This window comes from Schistocerca cancellata, chromosome 6 (assembly GCF_023864275.1).
Source record: "Schistocerca cancellata isolate TAMUIC-IGC-003103 chromosome 6, iqSchCanc2.1, whole genome shotgun sequence".
NCBI lineage: Eukaryota > Metazoa > Arthropoda > Insecta > Orthoptera > Acrididae > Schistocerca > Schistocerca cancellata.
The window spans coordinates 260,985,764-261,003,735 of record NC_064631.1 but is presented as its reverse complement, the minus strand read 5'-3'; the positions used below and the strand labels follow the sequence as shown (position 1 = coordinate 261,003,735).

The 17,972-nt window shown below is 38.1% G+C and overlaps 1 protein-coding gene across 1 annotated transcript in view; it reads left to right on the top strand.

Moving 5' to 3' along the window:
• The window catches only part of LOC126190913 (transmembrane 9 superfamily member 4), a 59,897-nt gene that overhangs the window by 17,362 nt on the left and 24,563 nt on the right, over positions 1 to 17,972 (top strand). The window contains exons 5-6 of the mRNA XM_049931543.1: positions 9,264 to 9,541; positions 13,665 to 13,868. Coding sequence (XP_049787500.1) covers positions 9,264 to 9,541; positions 13,665 to 13,868 — 482 coding nt within the window. The remainder of the gene's footprint in view (positions 1 to 9,263; positions 9,542 to 13,664; positions 13,869 to 17,972) is intronic.

The following is a 17,972-nucleotide window of genomic DNA, read 5'->3' as shown; positions in this document are numbered from 1 at the left end:
ACGAAAGTAATGAGAAGTAGCAGAAATGAGAACAGCGAGCAATTTAAGATCAGGATTGATGGTCATGAAGTAGATGAAGTTAAGGAATTCTGATACCTAGGCAGTAAAATAACCAATGATGGACAGAGCAAGGAGGACAGCAAAAGCAGACTAGCAATGGCAAAAATGGAATTCCTGGCCAAGAGGTCTACTAGTATCAGACATAGGCCTTAATTTGAGGAAGAGATTTCTGAGAAGTCTGTAGTGCAGCATTGTATGGTAGTGAAACATGGACTGCAGGAAAACTGGAACAGAAGAGAATCGAAGCATTTGAGATGTGGTGATACAGACAAATGTTGAAAATTAGGCGGACTGGTAAGGAAGGAATGAGGAGGTTTTGCGCAGAATTGGAGAGGAAAGGAATATGTGGAAAACACTGATAAGGAGAAGGGATAGGATGATAGGACATCTCTTAAGACATTAGGGAATGACTTCCATGGTACTGGAGGGAGCTGTAGAGGAAGACAAAGATTGGAATACAGCCAGCAAATAATTGAGGACGTAGGTTGCAAGTGCCACTCTGGGGTGAAGAGGTTAGCACAGGAGAAGAATTAATGGTGGGCCACATCAAACCAGTTAAAAGACTGATGACACCCTCCCACCCCCCACCCTACCCCACCCCCGCCCCATCAAAAAAACAAAAAAAGTTTTTTTTTTTTTTTTTTTTTTTTTTTTTTTTTTTTTTTTTTTTTGCAAAAACAAACTTCTGATTTTCTATTTTGTGATAGCAACACATCAGTAGGTGGATGAGCTGGACAGTGATCAAATATTAGTAGAACTTCTTCTCTCAGCTTAAGTGACCTTTGGTTCTTTCTTACTGACAGAACAAACTCTTCTTGAAACCAGCTGCTGAAAATGTCATATGTCATCCGAACATCCTTTGAATGCTTGTAAGTGAATTGTAATGATGACGTGTTTATATGCTTGAAACATCTGGGGTTTTTACTTTCAGCTGTATTAAGAGGTTTCTGCTTAAGGAGAGTTATTCTCTTTTTATTCGTTTTCAAACCTACATTATTTCCTGATTAAAAAAAATTTTTTTTTCCTTTCTCTCTGGTTGGAAGCAATCGATAATAAAGTGCCGTTTCATCACAGTTACATGCTTGATGGTTATTTAAACTTCATCTGTCATTACTCATTACTTTGTGTAGAATTTCAGGAAACTGTGAAGCAGGTTCAATTTGAAAACTGTCCAGCAGTAAAAAACTATCCGTCAGAAGCTACAAAATCTTTGTTTCCATGTAAATCAAAGTGAAAATTTTCAGCGTGGCCTTTAATAAAAATGACGTCTAAAGGTGTTCATCAGGTTCACTGTCTTTTCCTAGTCCAGTCCTTTTTCTGTCCATTTCCAAATCACTTTCATTCTTTTTACAAAACTTCAAAGTCCGTTCTCTTCTTTTACCCATCCCCAGTGTGTTCCTTCAGCTACACCACACTCATGCAATAAAACTGCTTTAGTTCAACCATTCTTCACATGATCAATAATTTTCAGTTTATCACTTAAAGAATATGCTTTCCATTTCTGTGACATTGTAACAAGCGCACAGAAATATAGACAATGAATAATTTATGATCATTATGATCGTTGTGCTCGTTTTGATTATTACCAAACACTGTTGCTTCAATAGGTTATGCAAGTACTCTATATTTTCGTGAAATTTTGTTCGTGCTTAACAACACCCAATGAAAATTGTAACTTCTCATTGTGAAAGTGTGTAGAAACCACATATACCACAGTCTGATATATAGCATATTCAGGCAACGCGGTATAAAGTTTGTCCCCCAAGTGCCTGGCAAAGGGTTCATCGAACCACCTTCATCAGTTTAGGAAAATGTTAGGTTTAAATGATGTGTTGTTTGATGCATAGGAGGTGTAGGGACCTTTGGCAATTCAAAGAACATGGTCACTATGATTAGCAAAAGAAGCCACGAACATTGCAATAAATCTCAGTATATCAGCTTTGCAAGACAGTGTAGTACTATATAAGACAACAACCCTAATTAACACATTGTGTATTACACTATACCACATAACGTTATTTACCCAAGTATAAGGCAATCGTAGATAAAAGACACCCCTCCCCCCTTTTTTTTAAAGATGCTGCTTGAGAAAATTTTATTTTTAACGTACTGTGGATAATCAAAACTCCCAAAGTATTTTATTGACAAAGTATCTGCCAAAAAATTAAATTATACCTATTCTAAACTTCCTCCCATGAACCATGGAACTTGCCGTTGGTGGGGAGGCTTGCGTGCCTCAGCGATACAGATAGCCATACCGTAGGTGCAACCACAACAGAGGGGTGTCTGTTGAGAGGCCAGACAAACGTGTGGTTCCTGAAGAGGGGCAGCAGTCTTTTCAGTAGTTGCAGGGGCAACGGTCTGGATGATTGACTGATCTGGCCTTGTAACACTAACCAAAACGGCCTTGCTGTGCTGGTACTGCTAACGGCTGAAAGCAAGGGGAAACTACGGCCGTAATTTTTCCCGAGGGCATGCAGCTTTACTGTATGGTTAAATGATGATGGCATCCTCTTGGGTAAAATATTCCGGAGGTAAAATAGTCCCCCATTCGGATCTCCGGGCGAGGACTACTCAAGAGGATGTCATTATCAGGAGAAAGAAAGCTGGCGTTCTACGGATCGGAACGTGGAATGTCAGATCCCTTAATCGGGCAGGTAGGTTAGAAACTTTAAAAAGGAAAATGGATAGGTTAAAGTTAGTTATAGTGGGAATTAGTGAAGTTCGGTGGCAGGAGGAACAAGACTTCTGGTCAGGTGTCTACAGGGTTATAAACACAAAATCAAATAGGATTAATGCAGGAGTGGGTTTAATAATAAATAAGAAAATAGGAATGCGGGTAAGCTATTACAAACAGCATAGTGAATGCATTATTGTGGCCAAGATAGATACGAAGCCCACGCCTACTACAGTAGTACAAGTTTATATGCCAACTAGCTCTGCAGATGACAAAGAAATTGAAGAAATGTCTGATGAAATAAAAGAAATTATTCAGATAGTGAAGGCTGACGAAAATTTAATAGTCATGGGTAACTGGAATTCTGTAGTAGGAAAAGGGAGAGAAGGAAATGTAGGTGAATATGGATTGGGGCTAAGAAATGAAAGAGGAAGCCGCCTTGTAGAATTTTGCACAGAGCATAAGTTAATCATAGCTAACACTTGGTTCAAGAATCATAAAAGAAGGTTGTATACATGGAAGAATCCTGGAGATACTAAAAGGTATCAGATAGATTATATAATGGTAAGACAGAGATTTAGGAACCAGGTTTTAAATTGTAAGACATTTCCAGGAGCAGATGTGGACTCTGACCACAATCTATTGGTTATGAACTGTAGATTAAAACTGAAGAAACTGCAAAAAGGTGGGAATTTAAGGAGATGGGACCTGGATAAACTGACTAAAGCAGAGGTTGTACAGAGATTCAGGGAGAGCATAAGGGAACAGTTGACAGGAATGGGGAAAAGAAATACAGTAGAAGAAGAATGGGTAGCTTTGAGGGATGAAGTAGTGAAGGCAGCAAAGGATCAAGTAGGTAAAAAGACTAGGGCTAGTAGAAATCCTTGGGTAACAGAAGAAATATTGAATTTAATTGATGAAAGGAGAAAATATAAAAATGCAGTAAATGAAGCAGGCAAAAAGGAATACAAACGTCTCAAAAATGAGATTGACAAGAAGTGCAAAATGGCTAAGCAGGCATGGCTAGAGGACAAATGTAAGGATGTAGAAGCGAGTATCACTAGGGGTAAGATAGATACTGCCTACAGGAAAATTAAAGTGACCTTTGGAGATGAGAGAACCACTTACATGAACATCAAGAGCTCAGATGGAAACCCAGTTCTAAGCAAAGAAGGGAAAGCAGAAAGGTGGAAGGAGTATGTAGAGGGTCTATACAAGGGTGATGTACTTGAGGACAATATTATCAAAATGGAAGAGGGTGAAGAGTTTGACAGAGCACTGAAAGACCTGAGTCGAAACAAGGCCCCCGGAGTAGACAACATTCCATTAGTACTACTGACGGCCTTGAGACAGCCAGTCCTGACAAAACTCTACCATCTGGTGAGCAAGATGTATGAAACAGGTGAAATACCCTCAGACTTCAAGAAGAATATAATAATTCCAAACCCAAAGAAAGCAGGTGTTGACAGATGGGAAAATTACCGAACTATCAGTTTAATAAGTCATGGCTGCAAAATACTAATGCGAATTCTTTACAGACGAATGGAAAAACTAATAGAAGCCGACCTCGGGGAAGATCATTCCGTGGAAATGTTGGAACACGTGAGGCAATACGGACCCTATGACTTATCTTAGAAGCTAGATTAAGGAAGGGCAAACCTACGTTTCTAGCGTTTGTAGACTTAGAGAAAGCTTTGGACAATGTTGATTGGAATACTCTCTTTCAAATTCTGAAGGTGGCAGCGGTAAAATATAGGGAGCGAAAGGCTATTTACAATTTGTGCAGAAACCAGATGGCAGTTATAAGAGTCGAGGGACATGAAAGGGAAGCAGTGGTTGGGAAGGGAGTGAGACAGGGTTGTAGCCTCTCCCCGATGTTATTCAATCTGTATATTGAGGAAGCAGTGAAGGTAACAAAAGAAAAATTCGGAGTAGGTATTAAAATCCATGGAGAAGGAATAAAAACTTTGAGGTTCACTGATGACATTGTAATTCTGTCAGAGACAGCAAAGGACTTGGAAGAACAGTTGAACGGAATGGTTAGTGTCTTGAAAGGAGGATATAAGATGAACATCAACAAAAGCAAAACGAGGATAATGGAATGTAGTCGAATTAATTCACGTGATTCGGAGGGAATTAGATTAGGAAATAAGACACTTAAAGTAGTAAAGGAGTTTAGCTATTTGGGGAGCAAAATAACTGATGATGGTCGAAGTAGGGAGGATATAAAATGTAGACTGGCAATGGCAAAGAACGCATTTCTGAAGAAGAGAAATTTGTTAACATCGAGTATAGATTTAAGTGTCAGGAAATCATCTTTGAGAGTATTTGTATGGAGTGTAAACATGTATGGAAGTGAAACGTGGAGGATAAATAGTTTAGACAAGAAGAGAATAGAAGCTTTTGAAATGTGGTGCTACAGAAGAATGCTGAAGATTAGGTGGGTAGATCACATAACTAATGAGGAAGTATTGAATAGGATTGGGGAGAAGAGAAGTTTGTGGCACAACTTGACTAGAAGAAGGGATCGGTTGGTAGGACATGTTCTGAAGTATCAAAGGATCACCAATTTAGTATTGGAGGGCAGTGTGGAGGGTAAAAATCGTAGAGGGAGACCAAGAGATGAATACACTAAGCAGATTCAGAAGGATGTAGGTTGCAGTGGGTACTGGGAGATGAAGAATCTTGCATGGGATAGAGTAGCATGAAGAGCTGCATCAAACCCGTCTCAGGACTGAAGACCACAACAACAACAATTCTAAACTTACACCACGTATTGTCTACAATTTGGTAATACTAGGAGAAATAAACAAATAGATGGTTTACATTAATTTTTCTACCATTTTTGCTTACTAACACTGTCATCTGTAGTATCTCTCTTTCCGATAATCGTTGTCATCCCAACAGTGCAGCTGTGAAATATATATCTTCCTTGCCACAAAAATTTGGCTATTTCTTCCGAATATGTTGCTATTCCTGAGGTTTTAGTTAGAGTGGATCGTGAGAACATAGTTGTTTTAATCCAGATACGTATCTGATTTTGCTTCTGTTCTGGCGTGAATATGTTAGTGTCTTTTGCTTCCACACGCAGTGTCTATTCCCTGCTCTCCTGATGGCTGCGCAGAGCCAGCAGCTGACACACTCCCTTTCATTCCCATCCTACTTCACGGTGAGTGTTGACAACATTGCAGCAAGAAACATGTAAGTATGACTCTAGCCCCTCTCTACACTACCATCTTCTCCTGCAGAAATGAATACTGTTATTGAGTGTTCATCCAGTTTTAAAGACAATTCGATTCTGGCTGCAAATATATTCAGGCAAACTGCAGTTTAAATGTGGCAGATGTTCATAAAAAACCAAAGTATGTGGTACAAATTCGCATAGTGGCAACACAAAGAAATTTGCTGCTTGCTCACTGTTCCCCTCCCTGCAGTCGTCCTAGCTATCAGCCAAGCTGGTGTCACTGCACCCTATCCAACCCTTCCAAAATGCTGAACTTGAGCAACTGTGAGAAACAAGCTGCAATATCTTGTAGTGTGCAGGTCATATGTAACAACACCAACCAATACATAAATAAAAGATTGCAACTAAAATTCAGTCCCTTTCTTAAACTTCCACTTGTCTCGCTGTCTGTTGGTACTGTCTCCATGACGGGTCTTGCTGATGTAAATTATTCTTGCGTTAACAATTACAGACAGTTTAACGTGAAGTATTTCCTCTGTCAGACATTTCATGTTAGTCAGTTGAAACAAAAAGGAAAATTAATCTGTCACCATGTTGTAAAGCCAATTGAAAGCTGGTAATGTTTCTCCTGGTATTCTAATACATGACCTGCGATCCACTTATGGTCTCTTGCAACCAAATAAAATTTTGGTCTGGATTCTGAATAAACTAATGTTTTTCAAAGGACATTTCTGTATTTGATTCTTACCTTTACTTAAAAAGTGGCATTAATGTTTGTATACGATATCCATACATCTATGAGAAAGTTTATTGCAAATATGTTCAAATACAACAACAGTTTGTAAGATAATAGAATTTAAAAGCTATTTACCCTCCTCAATTCTTCAAAATAAATGTGTATATGACATCATTAGCCAAAACTTATCTCCAAATATAAGACTACCCCTATAGACTGTACTAAACAAGGTAAAAATGTTGACCTCAGCAGCAATAGTTTAATTTGTGAATATAAGGTGAACCTGTATTTTTTGTATCATGAATTTGGGAAAAAACCTCTTCTTATAATTGGATAAATAAGGTAATTATAGAGAAGTGATGTGGAAACTATACCTCCACATTGGTTATGATTTTTTATCACATTGCCAATACTGTTGATCCGCTGCACAAGAAAGTAAATTTATCAATGAATAACATGAATAATATTTATGTATCAACAAAATTCCAGCCATCAAACTTCATTTCTTGTGTGGAAATTCTAGCCACTGGGTATGAAAATAGTACAAGCCAGTATGACATATTGTTTACTGTATGTTTTTAAGTGGAATGGATGTACAACTTTAAATGGCTATACAACTGGGACTAAATTGTTATGACTCAATGACGACTTGCACTTCATCCTTATGATACTTGAGGCCATGTTCTGTAGGAATATGTACTAGGAAATGCATTAATTCCATGTAGCTGAAAACCCAAGAGGACCTTGGTGAACTCATTACTCTGCAGTTAGGAAATGTACTGTGGTTGTCTTCACAGGCAGCAAGAGAATTTAATTTAAAACCTGTAAATAATTGTCATGTTAGCGTATTCAGGAACTACAAAAATGTGTGCCAGTATATTAGGTAGTCACTGCAGATTTTAGTGGACTTCAGCCTTATTTGCCCAAAACATCAGATTTAAGAGTGCTGATTATCTGCTTGAGATAGGCAAACTGTGTACATTAACTTCAGGATGCCGTCACATCCATTGAAAGTTGGACACATTTTTGTATAACCTTTCTCACTTGAAACCACTGTCTTATGCAATATTTATCATTGCCATTGAAATACCCCATATGTTACTGATTAAATGTATGTAAAAGTGGCTTCCAGCTTTCACAGTCAGTATCCAAAAATTTTATGGCCTTGGCTCCACAGCCAATGCCACACTGTGAAAGAGCACTTACTGTGATGTGGGCACAATCACTGGTTCTGTTAGCAAAGTATTTATTTTGTAAAATCGAATGTTTGCTTCACATCACAGTGTGTGTAATCAGTTTCATTTTGCTGACACCATTACCATCATCTGACACAATTTACTGAAATCTGTAGTACAGGTGTAGTTGTGTTCAGAAATCTGTCCATGAAGGCAAACATAGTGGCTCTTTCTTCTACTTGCTTTGTGTAGTTTTCAGGACTTACACCTGCCTTGACCATCAAGTAAAATTCCTTGTCTTTTACAGTACTCATAACATGCTCCTAAAAGCAGAGAGATCACCTTGAAATTCGTGGACACCTTTATAGAGATCCAAACATCTTTTTATGAAGTATCGCTGGTGTAGATGCTAAAACATACTGGAGATAAAGAGAGTTAGATTATAGCAGTACCAGAAATGGAAGATTTCAGCATGCACTGCTTACATATTGTCACTGTACTGTGCCAGAGAAAAGCTGTGTATTAATGCAAAGAGCAGCTAGAAGTGGGGACAATAAGTTCCTTGTCAGTAACTCTTACACCATAGCCATTTTACTAATTGAGGTGGTGCAGTGGTAAGACACTGGAATTGTATTTGGGAGGATGGTGGCTCTAATCCCCATTCAGCTATCCAGATTTAGTTTCTCCCTGATTTCCCTATGTCATGTAGGGTGAACACTGGGATAGTTCCTTTGATAGGGCATGGCTGCCCCCAATCCAGCCTAGTGATCTGCCTTCAATCACTTCATTGTCAGTGGAAACTTAAACCGTACTTAACCTTCCTACCTTTTCATTTTACATCCATTCCTTAGCCACAGGGGCAGTGTGGAGTTCTCTGTACCTCCTCTGTGTTGGTCATTTCATCATTGGTGAAATGAATTGCATTTGTGGGGTGTATTTTATTACAGTAGGCATTGTGGTGATTGACTTCTGTTAGAGATTGTATAAGGAGAAGTGTGAAACACAATTTGTTTGTGCTGTAGAGTTATGTATCCCACTTGTGAGTGTTATATAGTGGGTTAGTGTGGTCTGATGTGTTAAATGTAATGTATTGGTATTCATGTTATTGTAGTGGCATATTCACATTTCTAATATGTGATAACTTTTCTTCCTTACTGTTATAAATATTTCGTAGACTCTCTGCTCCCCTCAATTTCAGAATTCTTTAGTCCAGCAGCTAATTACTACAATGTTGCTGCAACTACATTGATTGACAGTTTCTAATACTGCTGCTACCACCACCATTGTTTTGTGTGTGTGTGTGTGTGTGTGTGTGTGTGTGTGTGTGTGTGGAAGTAATATTTTTCTGTAAGAGAATTTACTTATTTAAATCTAAGTATATTGCAGGTCCAAAATTTATATTCTCTACATGTGAATTACTTCAATTTTCAGGGATGTTTATCGTGTCGTTGGGTTTGAAGTAGAAGCTCAAAGTGTTGATCAGTCAGATTTAACAGTTACTGGTGACACATGTATAATTCGTGAGAATCCAAGGCCCCAATTTGTTAATAAACGTGGTGGAACAAAGCTTTTCTTCACATATTCAGTTGAATGGAAAGCATCAGAAATCAGTTGGGCATCCAGATGGGATATATATTTAGGAATGAATGATGTTCAGATCCACTGGTTTTCTATTGTGAATTCTCTGGTTGTCGTCCTGTTTCTGTCTGGTAAGTAAAAAATAGTCTTTGGATAATGTGTCTTGTAATGCAGTGCAAAATTATGTTTGTTAAATCATCATTCTTCTAATATGCCTCATGAAGTAAATCAGGAAATGCAAAAAGTATCAAACGATCACAAAGACATCCAAATATTGAGAGTTTTAACACGTGGAACTGCCTCGGTCCAGCATAGATCCATTCATCAAATGGGTCTGGAAGTGGCACTACTGTCGTCAAGAGATAAGGAAATGAGACAATACAAGGGTAATTTAACCTCAGTTTGAGACAAAATGTTTTTTTTGGACAGACAGAAAACAAATGAAAATAGGAGCACACGTGGAGTTACTATCTCATCATACTTTTTACTTAAGGATATTGTGTTGTCTCCATTTTAAAATTTCTGTCCATTATAATTTTGCTAAATAACTTGATTTCCAATGGCTGTATTTATCTTGTATCTTGCTCTTGCAGGCACCATTTCACCTATTTACTTATGTTGCTGTAATCTTGGCACTTTTCTATCTTCTCTTGAAATCTCAGATGTGGTTGTAGGGGAAAGAGGTTTTACAGTACAAATTTACTGTAAAACTGACTTACTAGATCAAATGTAAATAATACTTCTGGTAGGAAGTAATTAATTAATTGCATGAAATTTGTTAGTGACAGACCACTACATCAATATTTAGTAAAGGTGTGACAGTCACTAACACTTATTCAAAGTAAAAAATGTTTTTTAATACTTAACATTTATTTGAACAGTCAGAGAACATTTGACCAGTATCACAATTTCTGCGAATCAAGGTATTTGCTTTTTGTTGAGAAGAGCAATTAAGCAGTGGAACCCTGCAAATCCAAAATTTTGTGTAGTCAGAACCAAATCTGGGATGGAGGAAAAAATAAATAAAAAGCTTATTTTTAATGTAAAAAAAATGATTTTATTGTACTGTAGAAGTTAACAACTCATTATTGAAATACAGTTTCTCGGGACGAAATGTTTGCATTGGTAACTGCAGTACAGTGTCACGCTTATGAAACAGTACTGTAATGTTCACTTACAGTAATGTGCAAAATTGGTAATCTTATTTTTCCATGAAGAACAGAACCTACTTGATGGTATGATGATGTGCCAGCATCACGTGAACATCATGTTGGTTGGTGTGGCAACAGTGTGCTGTTCTACATAGTATAGTGTCAATTCAAGTGCATCTGCACCGTCAGAATATGACACAGTACGTTCAGGGGTGTCTTCTCTTTTATTATCTTTTGAGTTGTCTTTGGGTTGATCCTGGGCTCTGGAGACAATGGCTTCAACAGACACTTCTTGATAACCGTTATCATAGATTGATATCCATTCTTGAAGGCAATTTTCCCCTGCTTCTTCGTACCGTGGGATTTTTGGACAAACTGATGGATATCATTATTGTCTGATGGCAGAATGGATGGGGTTTCTTCAAACACAGAATTTGGCCACAGTTTCTTCAACAACGTTTGTATTACATCTTTGTTAGATTCATCCCTAGCCTCAGATAGCCAACAGATAACATTCTTTACTGTTGTTTTTGTAATTTTTTTCTAAGATGTAACAGTTCTCTCTTTCAATTAGAAATTGTAGAGGATTTTTCTGGTATCCAACTTAAGCTTTTGTGACACACCTAGATCCATTGGTTGCAAGATAGAACTTACATTTGACGGCATTTCTGAAGGGTGTAATGAGCATTTTCAGTCAAAAGTGTCGTCCAAGCTTTACTTTGATTTTTGTAATAAACAGGGAGAGCTTTCATATTCATATCTTTTTAGGTCTCCTGGTTTTGCGCACTTTCCAATTACATGAGCAATAATTTGCTTGTTGCTGTGGCGTTTCTACAGGCTACAACAGTAATGTGTTGTTTATTCATTTTGGAACCTGTTTCAGACGACTTTTTTTTGAAGCAAGACTTTTTGCAGGAAGTCCTTTGAAATTCAGTCCAGTTTTTTGAGCATTCTAGACTAGATGGGGCAAGTAATTTTCTGATGATATCAAGTTCACACACTTATGTAAGAATGCATCCTTGGTGGCAATATCAGTTGCTAATTTTTCTCCACTTATCATTAATTGTCATATCCTGTCTCTTTATCCAGTGGTCTAACCACCCATTGTTGGCAGTAGATGTTGGCTCACCATTAACAAGGAACACCTTTTTGCCTTTCTGAGTAAACCACAAGAAAATCCCTGTGGAGTTGTGGTGGTGTTACAAAGTTTTTGCACCAGTTGTGTTGCAGAAGCTTTCAATTGTCCTGAGGTTTATTTTATCCAGCCACTGATGGTGGCTTTCCCAACACCAAATTCAATAGCCAATTTTGTAGGTCTTTCCCTAATGTCAAGTAGCTTAAGCACTTGCAGTTTTTTCTTTTAATGTTCAGGAACTATGTTTTTGTTTGTTTGACATTATACTGTGGGGTTGGGATAACACTTGTTTTATGTGTCGTATTAATTTATGGGTGATAAGAGTGAACACAGTACTGTGTAAGTCGATCCAAATTATTCAGAATAATTTGGATCGACTTACACAGTACTGTACTTGAATATCTATTAACAGCAGCGAAACTATTGTTATTTAGCTCCCCTGAACAAGTTAGCAACTACCACATGTGATCGGCTATGTAGTTGTGTTGTTGGAGAGTATTGTGCGTGGTATTCGCAACATTGCCACTTCCTCACATCGCTATGCTAGGTTACTTTGTTGCTGTTTATCCTATCCAATAGCTGTATACCGTATATAATTTTTTCCCCTCAAACAATCGTAACATTTCTGAATCCGAACAGGTGACAGGCCCAATTAGTTTAATTAGTTTGGAATACTGGGGCTCTACTGTAATGTTAATTCAGTCAGTACTGAGTCTGTGAATTATTAGTTTTAAATGTGGGAGGCAGATTTTAGGTTGCCAGTTTCATGCCAGTGTGCTGTGATGTATTAAAATTTATTTTAGAATGTTACAACGTATTATACAAGATCAGTGGTCAACTTCTTCGGCCTCTTTAATGAAATTAAGTTAGCAGTACCAATTCATAGAGGATTGTGATATTGATGATTCTCCTGGAAACCTGGCAAGGACCACATTTACCCCAGTAGTTATATTAAAATCATTCTCATTAGCTACACAGTCATCAGGACAACTGACTTTTTCATGAGGCATAACAGTTGGGAAGTTCTTTGCTTCCTTTCAACATAAATGAGTCCAAGAGATAGTATATATTTTTCTGTTTAGTTAACTTCCTAGTTACACAACTAGTTGTGGCTTAAAAAGGCAGATTTGAGAGTTAACTGAGAGATGGTGCCATTTACATACCTATGGCACCTTGGTGTGGGTAAACACCCTTTTTAAGCAAAAACTGTGTGTATGAGCAGGCAAGGATCTCAAAAATATCGTGGTGTGTCTCTCATTCAGTACGCTTGGCTGTGGTGTCCACTACAAGAAAGATCCAAGAGAGGTCATTTTACTGCTGGTACACCAGCCTTAAGCTATCTGCAATGCAGGCAACAACTAAGCTGGAGAAATCTGTGACAATTCCAGAGGTACAAGAATCTAAATGGTCCAAAGGATGGGATGTAGAGAAACATCTTCCATCATAATGCAGTTCATCTCCTATGAAACAGTTTTGCTTATACCTAATTGGAGTCACTGTGTTAAACAACTGTGAACGAGAGACTTTTGTACTTTGTGAGGGACCTAGTTCAAAGTTATTTGTTTGTGATGATTTCATTATCTTGTGTTCATGTTCCAGCCTTGTTTTAATAATGTCAGTTGCATCTCAAGGGCACATACAAACTGAGCAAGTGGTCGTTACATCCAGGTTTTAAATTACGTATACAAAACATTGTGTGTGGTTTGACTGTGTTTGTAACAGTTTAAATGGCTGTTAACTCTCATGGACATGCACTGTTCTCTGTTTTAATAATAAGTTTTGGTCATTGGCTGGGCGTAGGGTCAAGGTGCGTCTGATAGAAAAGTATACTCGAAACAAACGAGAGAGTATAAACTATATTTTGACTACATTTTATAATTGCTCTGTAATTTTTGTAATGTGTAATGTGAGTCTCTACTGATTTGGTGTCAAAGCTAAAATCTGAAATGTATCATCTTTATATTGCAGGCATATTAACAATGATTATGGTACGGACATTACGGCGAGACATTGCTAGATATAATGCTGATGAGGGACCTGATGAAACTATTGAAGAGACTGGATGGAAACTAGTTCATGGTGATGTGTTTAGACCACCACGTTACTCAAGATTGTTTGCAGCAGTCATTGGAAGTGGGATCCAGATATTTTTCATGGCACTGATAACAATATGTAAGTTAGTACTACGTTTCATGTTAGTTAGAGTTTAAATAATGTTGTGAGATGTGTATAGTTTTTTGTAAATTAATGGCCAAATAAATTGCTACAACTTCTTCAGTTTGTGATTTAGTATTAAATAATCACAAAACTGAAAGTTGTTACAAACCAGTTGTTACATACGCTTGAAGCATGAAGTTTGCTCATCTAGCATCTGAAAAACAGGGATTCAGTATGATCTGAAGTAAGTTTACTGTTGCTCAGTAAGCACAGTAACAAAACATCATTCAAATACTTAAATGAAAGCTTTGTCAGGTTCAGTGTTATATTCTTAGTATTCTTTACACAAGTCTCCTAGTTAATAACCATTAAATTGATAATGAAAGTTGTTGTGTAAGACTTTGTACACGATGGTAAGGAGAGGCGGGCTCCAGAGTGTTGTGGCAACTGTTGTAGGAAAGCTGGACAAAAGCAGAAATGATGAGTGAAAAATTTAACACAGTAAACAGAGGATTTCCGTAAACTTGTATTTCTCCAAGCGAATGAAGACTCGTTACAAATAATGCAGCACGAAGTAGAGTCCTGCCATGTTAGTGTCAACAAGGAGGAAGCTCTCTGAATTAAAGCATGAGTGATGGTTCTGGAGTCATGATTAAGTCTCTTCTACATAGCATCAGATATTGGAGATGCTCTGACCACGAGTCGGCTGTCTGGCTGCCGCAAGCCGTCTATATTGCAGTGGCAGAAACCACCTGTGGTACTGAGCCGCTGAAGGCATGGCTCAGGGAGCATGCTCTAATGGATATGCCTGATCCTGCATGACCGCTATTGGCATCTAATGGAAACTTCCAATTCCATTGCCAACATTGATACTCGTGGTGTGGTATTGATACTCAATACCACAAAAGTTACTGCTCCATATTTATTCAGTAGACAATGCATATCTGTTGTATCAGAAGACATGTTGTCTGCTGTGTTATGAGCAGATGTAATCATCAGAGCTCTCGCATTGTGAGTGTACGTTTCTTTTTGTGGCTGTTGTCTTGATTAATTGTCCGAAGGAGTATGGAGATGAGACGTAGTCCATATTCATGCTCATGTAGAACTGTTATCATCTATTTGTTAAAATAAGTTTATCACCTTCAAAATCATGTATCTGAAAATCAGTTTGGCTGTAAATTTGCATATTCCCAGCTAAAATTATTAAGATTTCAAAAATGGAAGGTAGTATTATATTTACCATGCTGGGTACTAGTGGTTCACAGGAACTTTCTGTAACCCTTCAGACTTGCATCACCTTATGAAAATCATTTGTTGTGTACAGTCTAGTTGGGTCCTTACTGAGTGTTTGAATACTAATACCAAAACCTAAAATTAGGCTAATCTCTTGTTTTTCAGAAATGCACATTTATGTGCTAGAAGCAAACCATTGTTATTAAATGTAGGAAGATACAGCATTCGGAAATAAAAGAAAAACATTTCATGTATTAGTTGAAAATCCTGAGTATAGTGCTCACGATGGGAGAAGTAAAGGTAACCCCAACTTATATCGGAGCTGTAGCATGATAAACAAGCACAAAACAAAATCTAGGATGTTGTTCTTGTTGCCTAGGACAATTCAGTTACTGTACTAGTTGGTTCAAGTCGTATACAGTTACAGGGAGAACAGAAAGAAGAAAGTTTTCTGTACATTTACCTAGACATAACTTCAGTAGTATGACACATCAAAATTTTGAGTATGCATTAACCAGAACACAGTTTATTTACACATTTATGTCTCATCTTAATGTAGAACAATGAAAACAAACAATTACTGATAAAATTATTTAATTGGATAGATAAAAAAAATCTACTCACCAAGTGGCGGCAAAACACACACACAAGAGACTGTTGTGATTGGCAAGCTTTTGGAGCCAGTGGTTCATTCTTCAGGCAGAAGGGTTGAAGGGGAAGGAAGAAGGGTGAACAAAAAGGACTGGAGAGGTCTAGGAAAAGGGGTAGATTTTGGGAAGTCTCTCCTGATCCCCGTTCTGGGTGACTTTCTTAAAATGTACCCCTTTTTGTAGACCTCTCCAGTCCTTTTCCTTCACCTTCCTTCCTTCCCCTTCAACCCTTCTGCCTGAAGGAGCCACTGGCTCCAAAAGCTTGCCAATCACAACAGTCTTTTATGTGTGTGTTCTACTGCTGATTGGTGAGTAGATTTTTTATCTATCCAATTAAATAATTTAATCTTAATGTAGGTTCCATATAATGTATTGACCTCTACAGAGGTAACTTAAAATTACATTGAACTTCAGAGTCATAAATTAGTCACCTTCAACCCTTCATGCTTTGCATGGTTGTTTAATGATGGAAAAAAACCTTTTTTTTTTCAGTGGTTTTTGAGTGTGTGTGATCTCCTTCTCAGGATTGTACCACTTCACTTCAAAGAAGAGTTTGGAGTTTGTGAAATAGAATACACGTATTCTTTAGATGCTCACTGTACTTTTCATTGGATTCTGTGGCGTAGTCGGAGGAAAATATCATTAATTCATTCACTCAATTATTTCAGATCTAATAGTGGAAATTACATGTACAAAATGTGGAAAATCTGGGATGGAGTAACAAAAATATGAAAGGTTTAGTGGCATTGTATTCTGTGGGTGGGTGGAAATGCCTTGTGCAACTGTGTGTGAGGTGAGCAGTGATTTTTACTGAAGTTGATAGCAGGGATACAGGAGAGTTAGCAGAGAAGGGATGGTGAAAAATGCTAGTGCTGCCTGTGGGAGTATGGAAGGATGTAGTGGGGACAGGATGGTGGGCTACTAGTTGCAGTATCGGGTAGCTGTGCTAGAGGGCAAGGGGAGAGGGAGCGAAGGGAAGAGTAGAGAAGGGGAGAGTAAAGAAGTGGAAAGGACTATTTAGGTGCACTTGCGGGAGTGGGAGCAGGGAAGAGTATAGGCAGGTGGAGGCCAGGGACTAGTGAACGTTGAATCCAAGGGGTTACAGAAATGTAGGATACTTTGTAGGGATAGTTCTCACTTGTACAGTTGACAAAAGCTTATGTAGGTAGGGAGAATTCAGATGGCACAGGCTGTGAAGCAGCTGTTGAAGTCAAGTATGGGTGACATGCTCTGTAACTGGGTGGTCCAGCTGTCTCTTGGCCACAGTTTGGCGGTAGTTATTTTGTGGACAGACATTTTGTGAGCGGTCATGCCCACATACAACATGGCACATCGATTACAGCTAAGTTGATAGACCATGTAGTAGCTTTCACAGGTGGCCTGCCTTTGATACAATAGGAGATGGCAGGACTGGAGTGGGTGGTAGTGGGAGGATGTACGGGACAGGTCTTACATCTAGGTCTATTGCAGGGATATGAGCCATGAGGCAAGGGTTTGGGGCAGGGGTGGAACAGGGACAGACAAGGATATTGCATAGGTTTGGTGGCTGGCAGAATACCAATGTGTGATGGATGGGGAGGATATTTCTCATTTCAGAGCATGACAACAGGGTTGTAGAGTTATGTGATAGATGGTGGCATTTTTATTTTTGCTTAAACCTGGAATTGGGAATCTTAGGATTTTTACACAAAATTCATAAATGTAAAAGGGAAGAATTTGTGTTATTGTTAAAAATAAGCTTAAGTAGTGCTCAAGACAGAAGCATAAGGGCTATAACAACATCATCAGAATTCATGAAGTTGGGCACTTGATCATATTGTAGAAGTCATAAAGACAGATGAAAATAGATTGAAGCTGAGAGTTACATGGTAAAAGTCGTTTGTTGTATACGGAAGACTGTGCTGATATTCTAGTGGTGGACAGGAGGCAGGAATGTCAACATTGAGAGAGGGCCAACAGAAATAATGTAGGGACTGAAGGAAAAGAGAACCTAAGTTCAAAATGTAGGGCTTGTTCTGGTTCTTGTCGGATTGCTTCCTTGTTAAAGAAGACAAACTATGGCGAAAAGGGGATTCTATATGCATCAAACATTGTTAGTTATTTAGATGTAGAATTTGACATTTGTGCACAGTGCATTGGTATTTCAAATCAGAAAACCTTCATTTCTTTGAAGAATCGAACTCCCATATATAAAACAGCTTAAATTATAAATAAGTTAATGTGTCACATGTTTTCC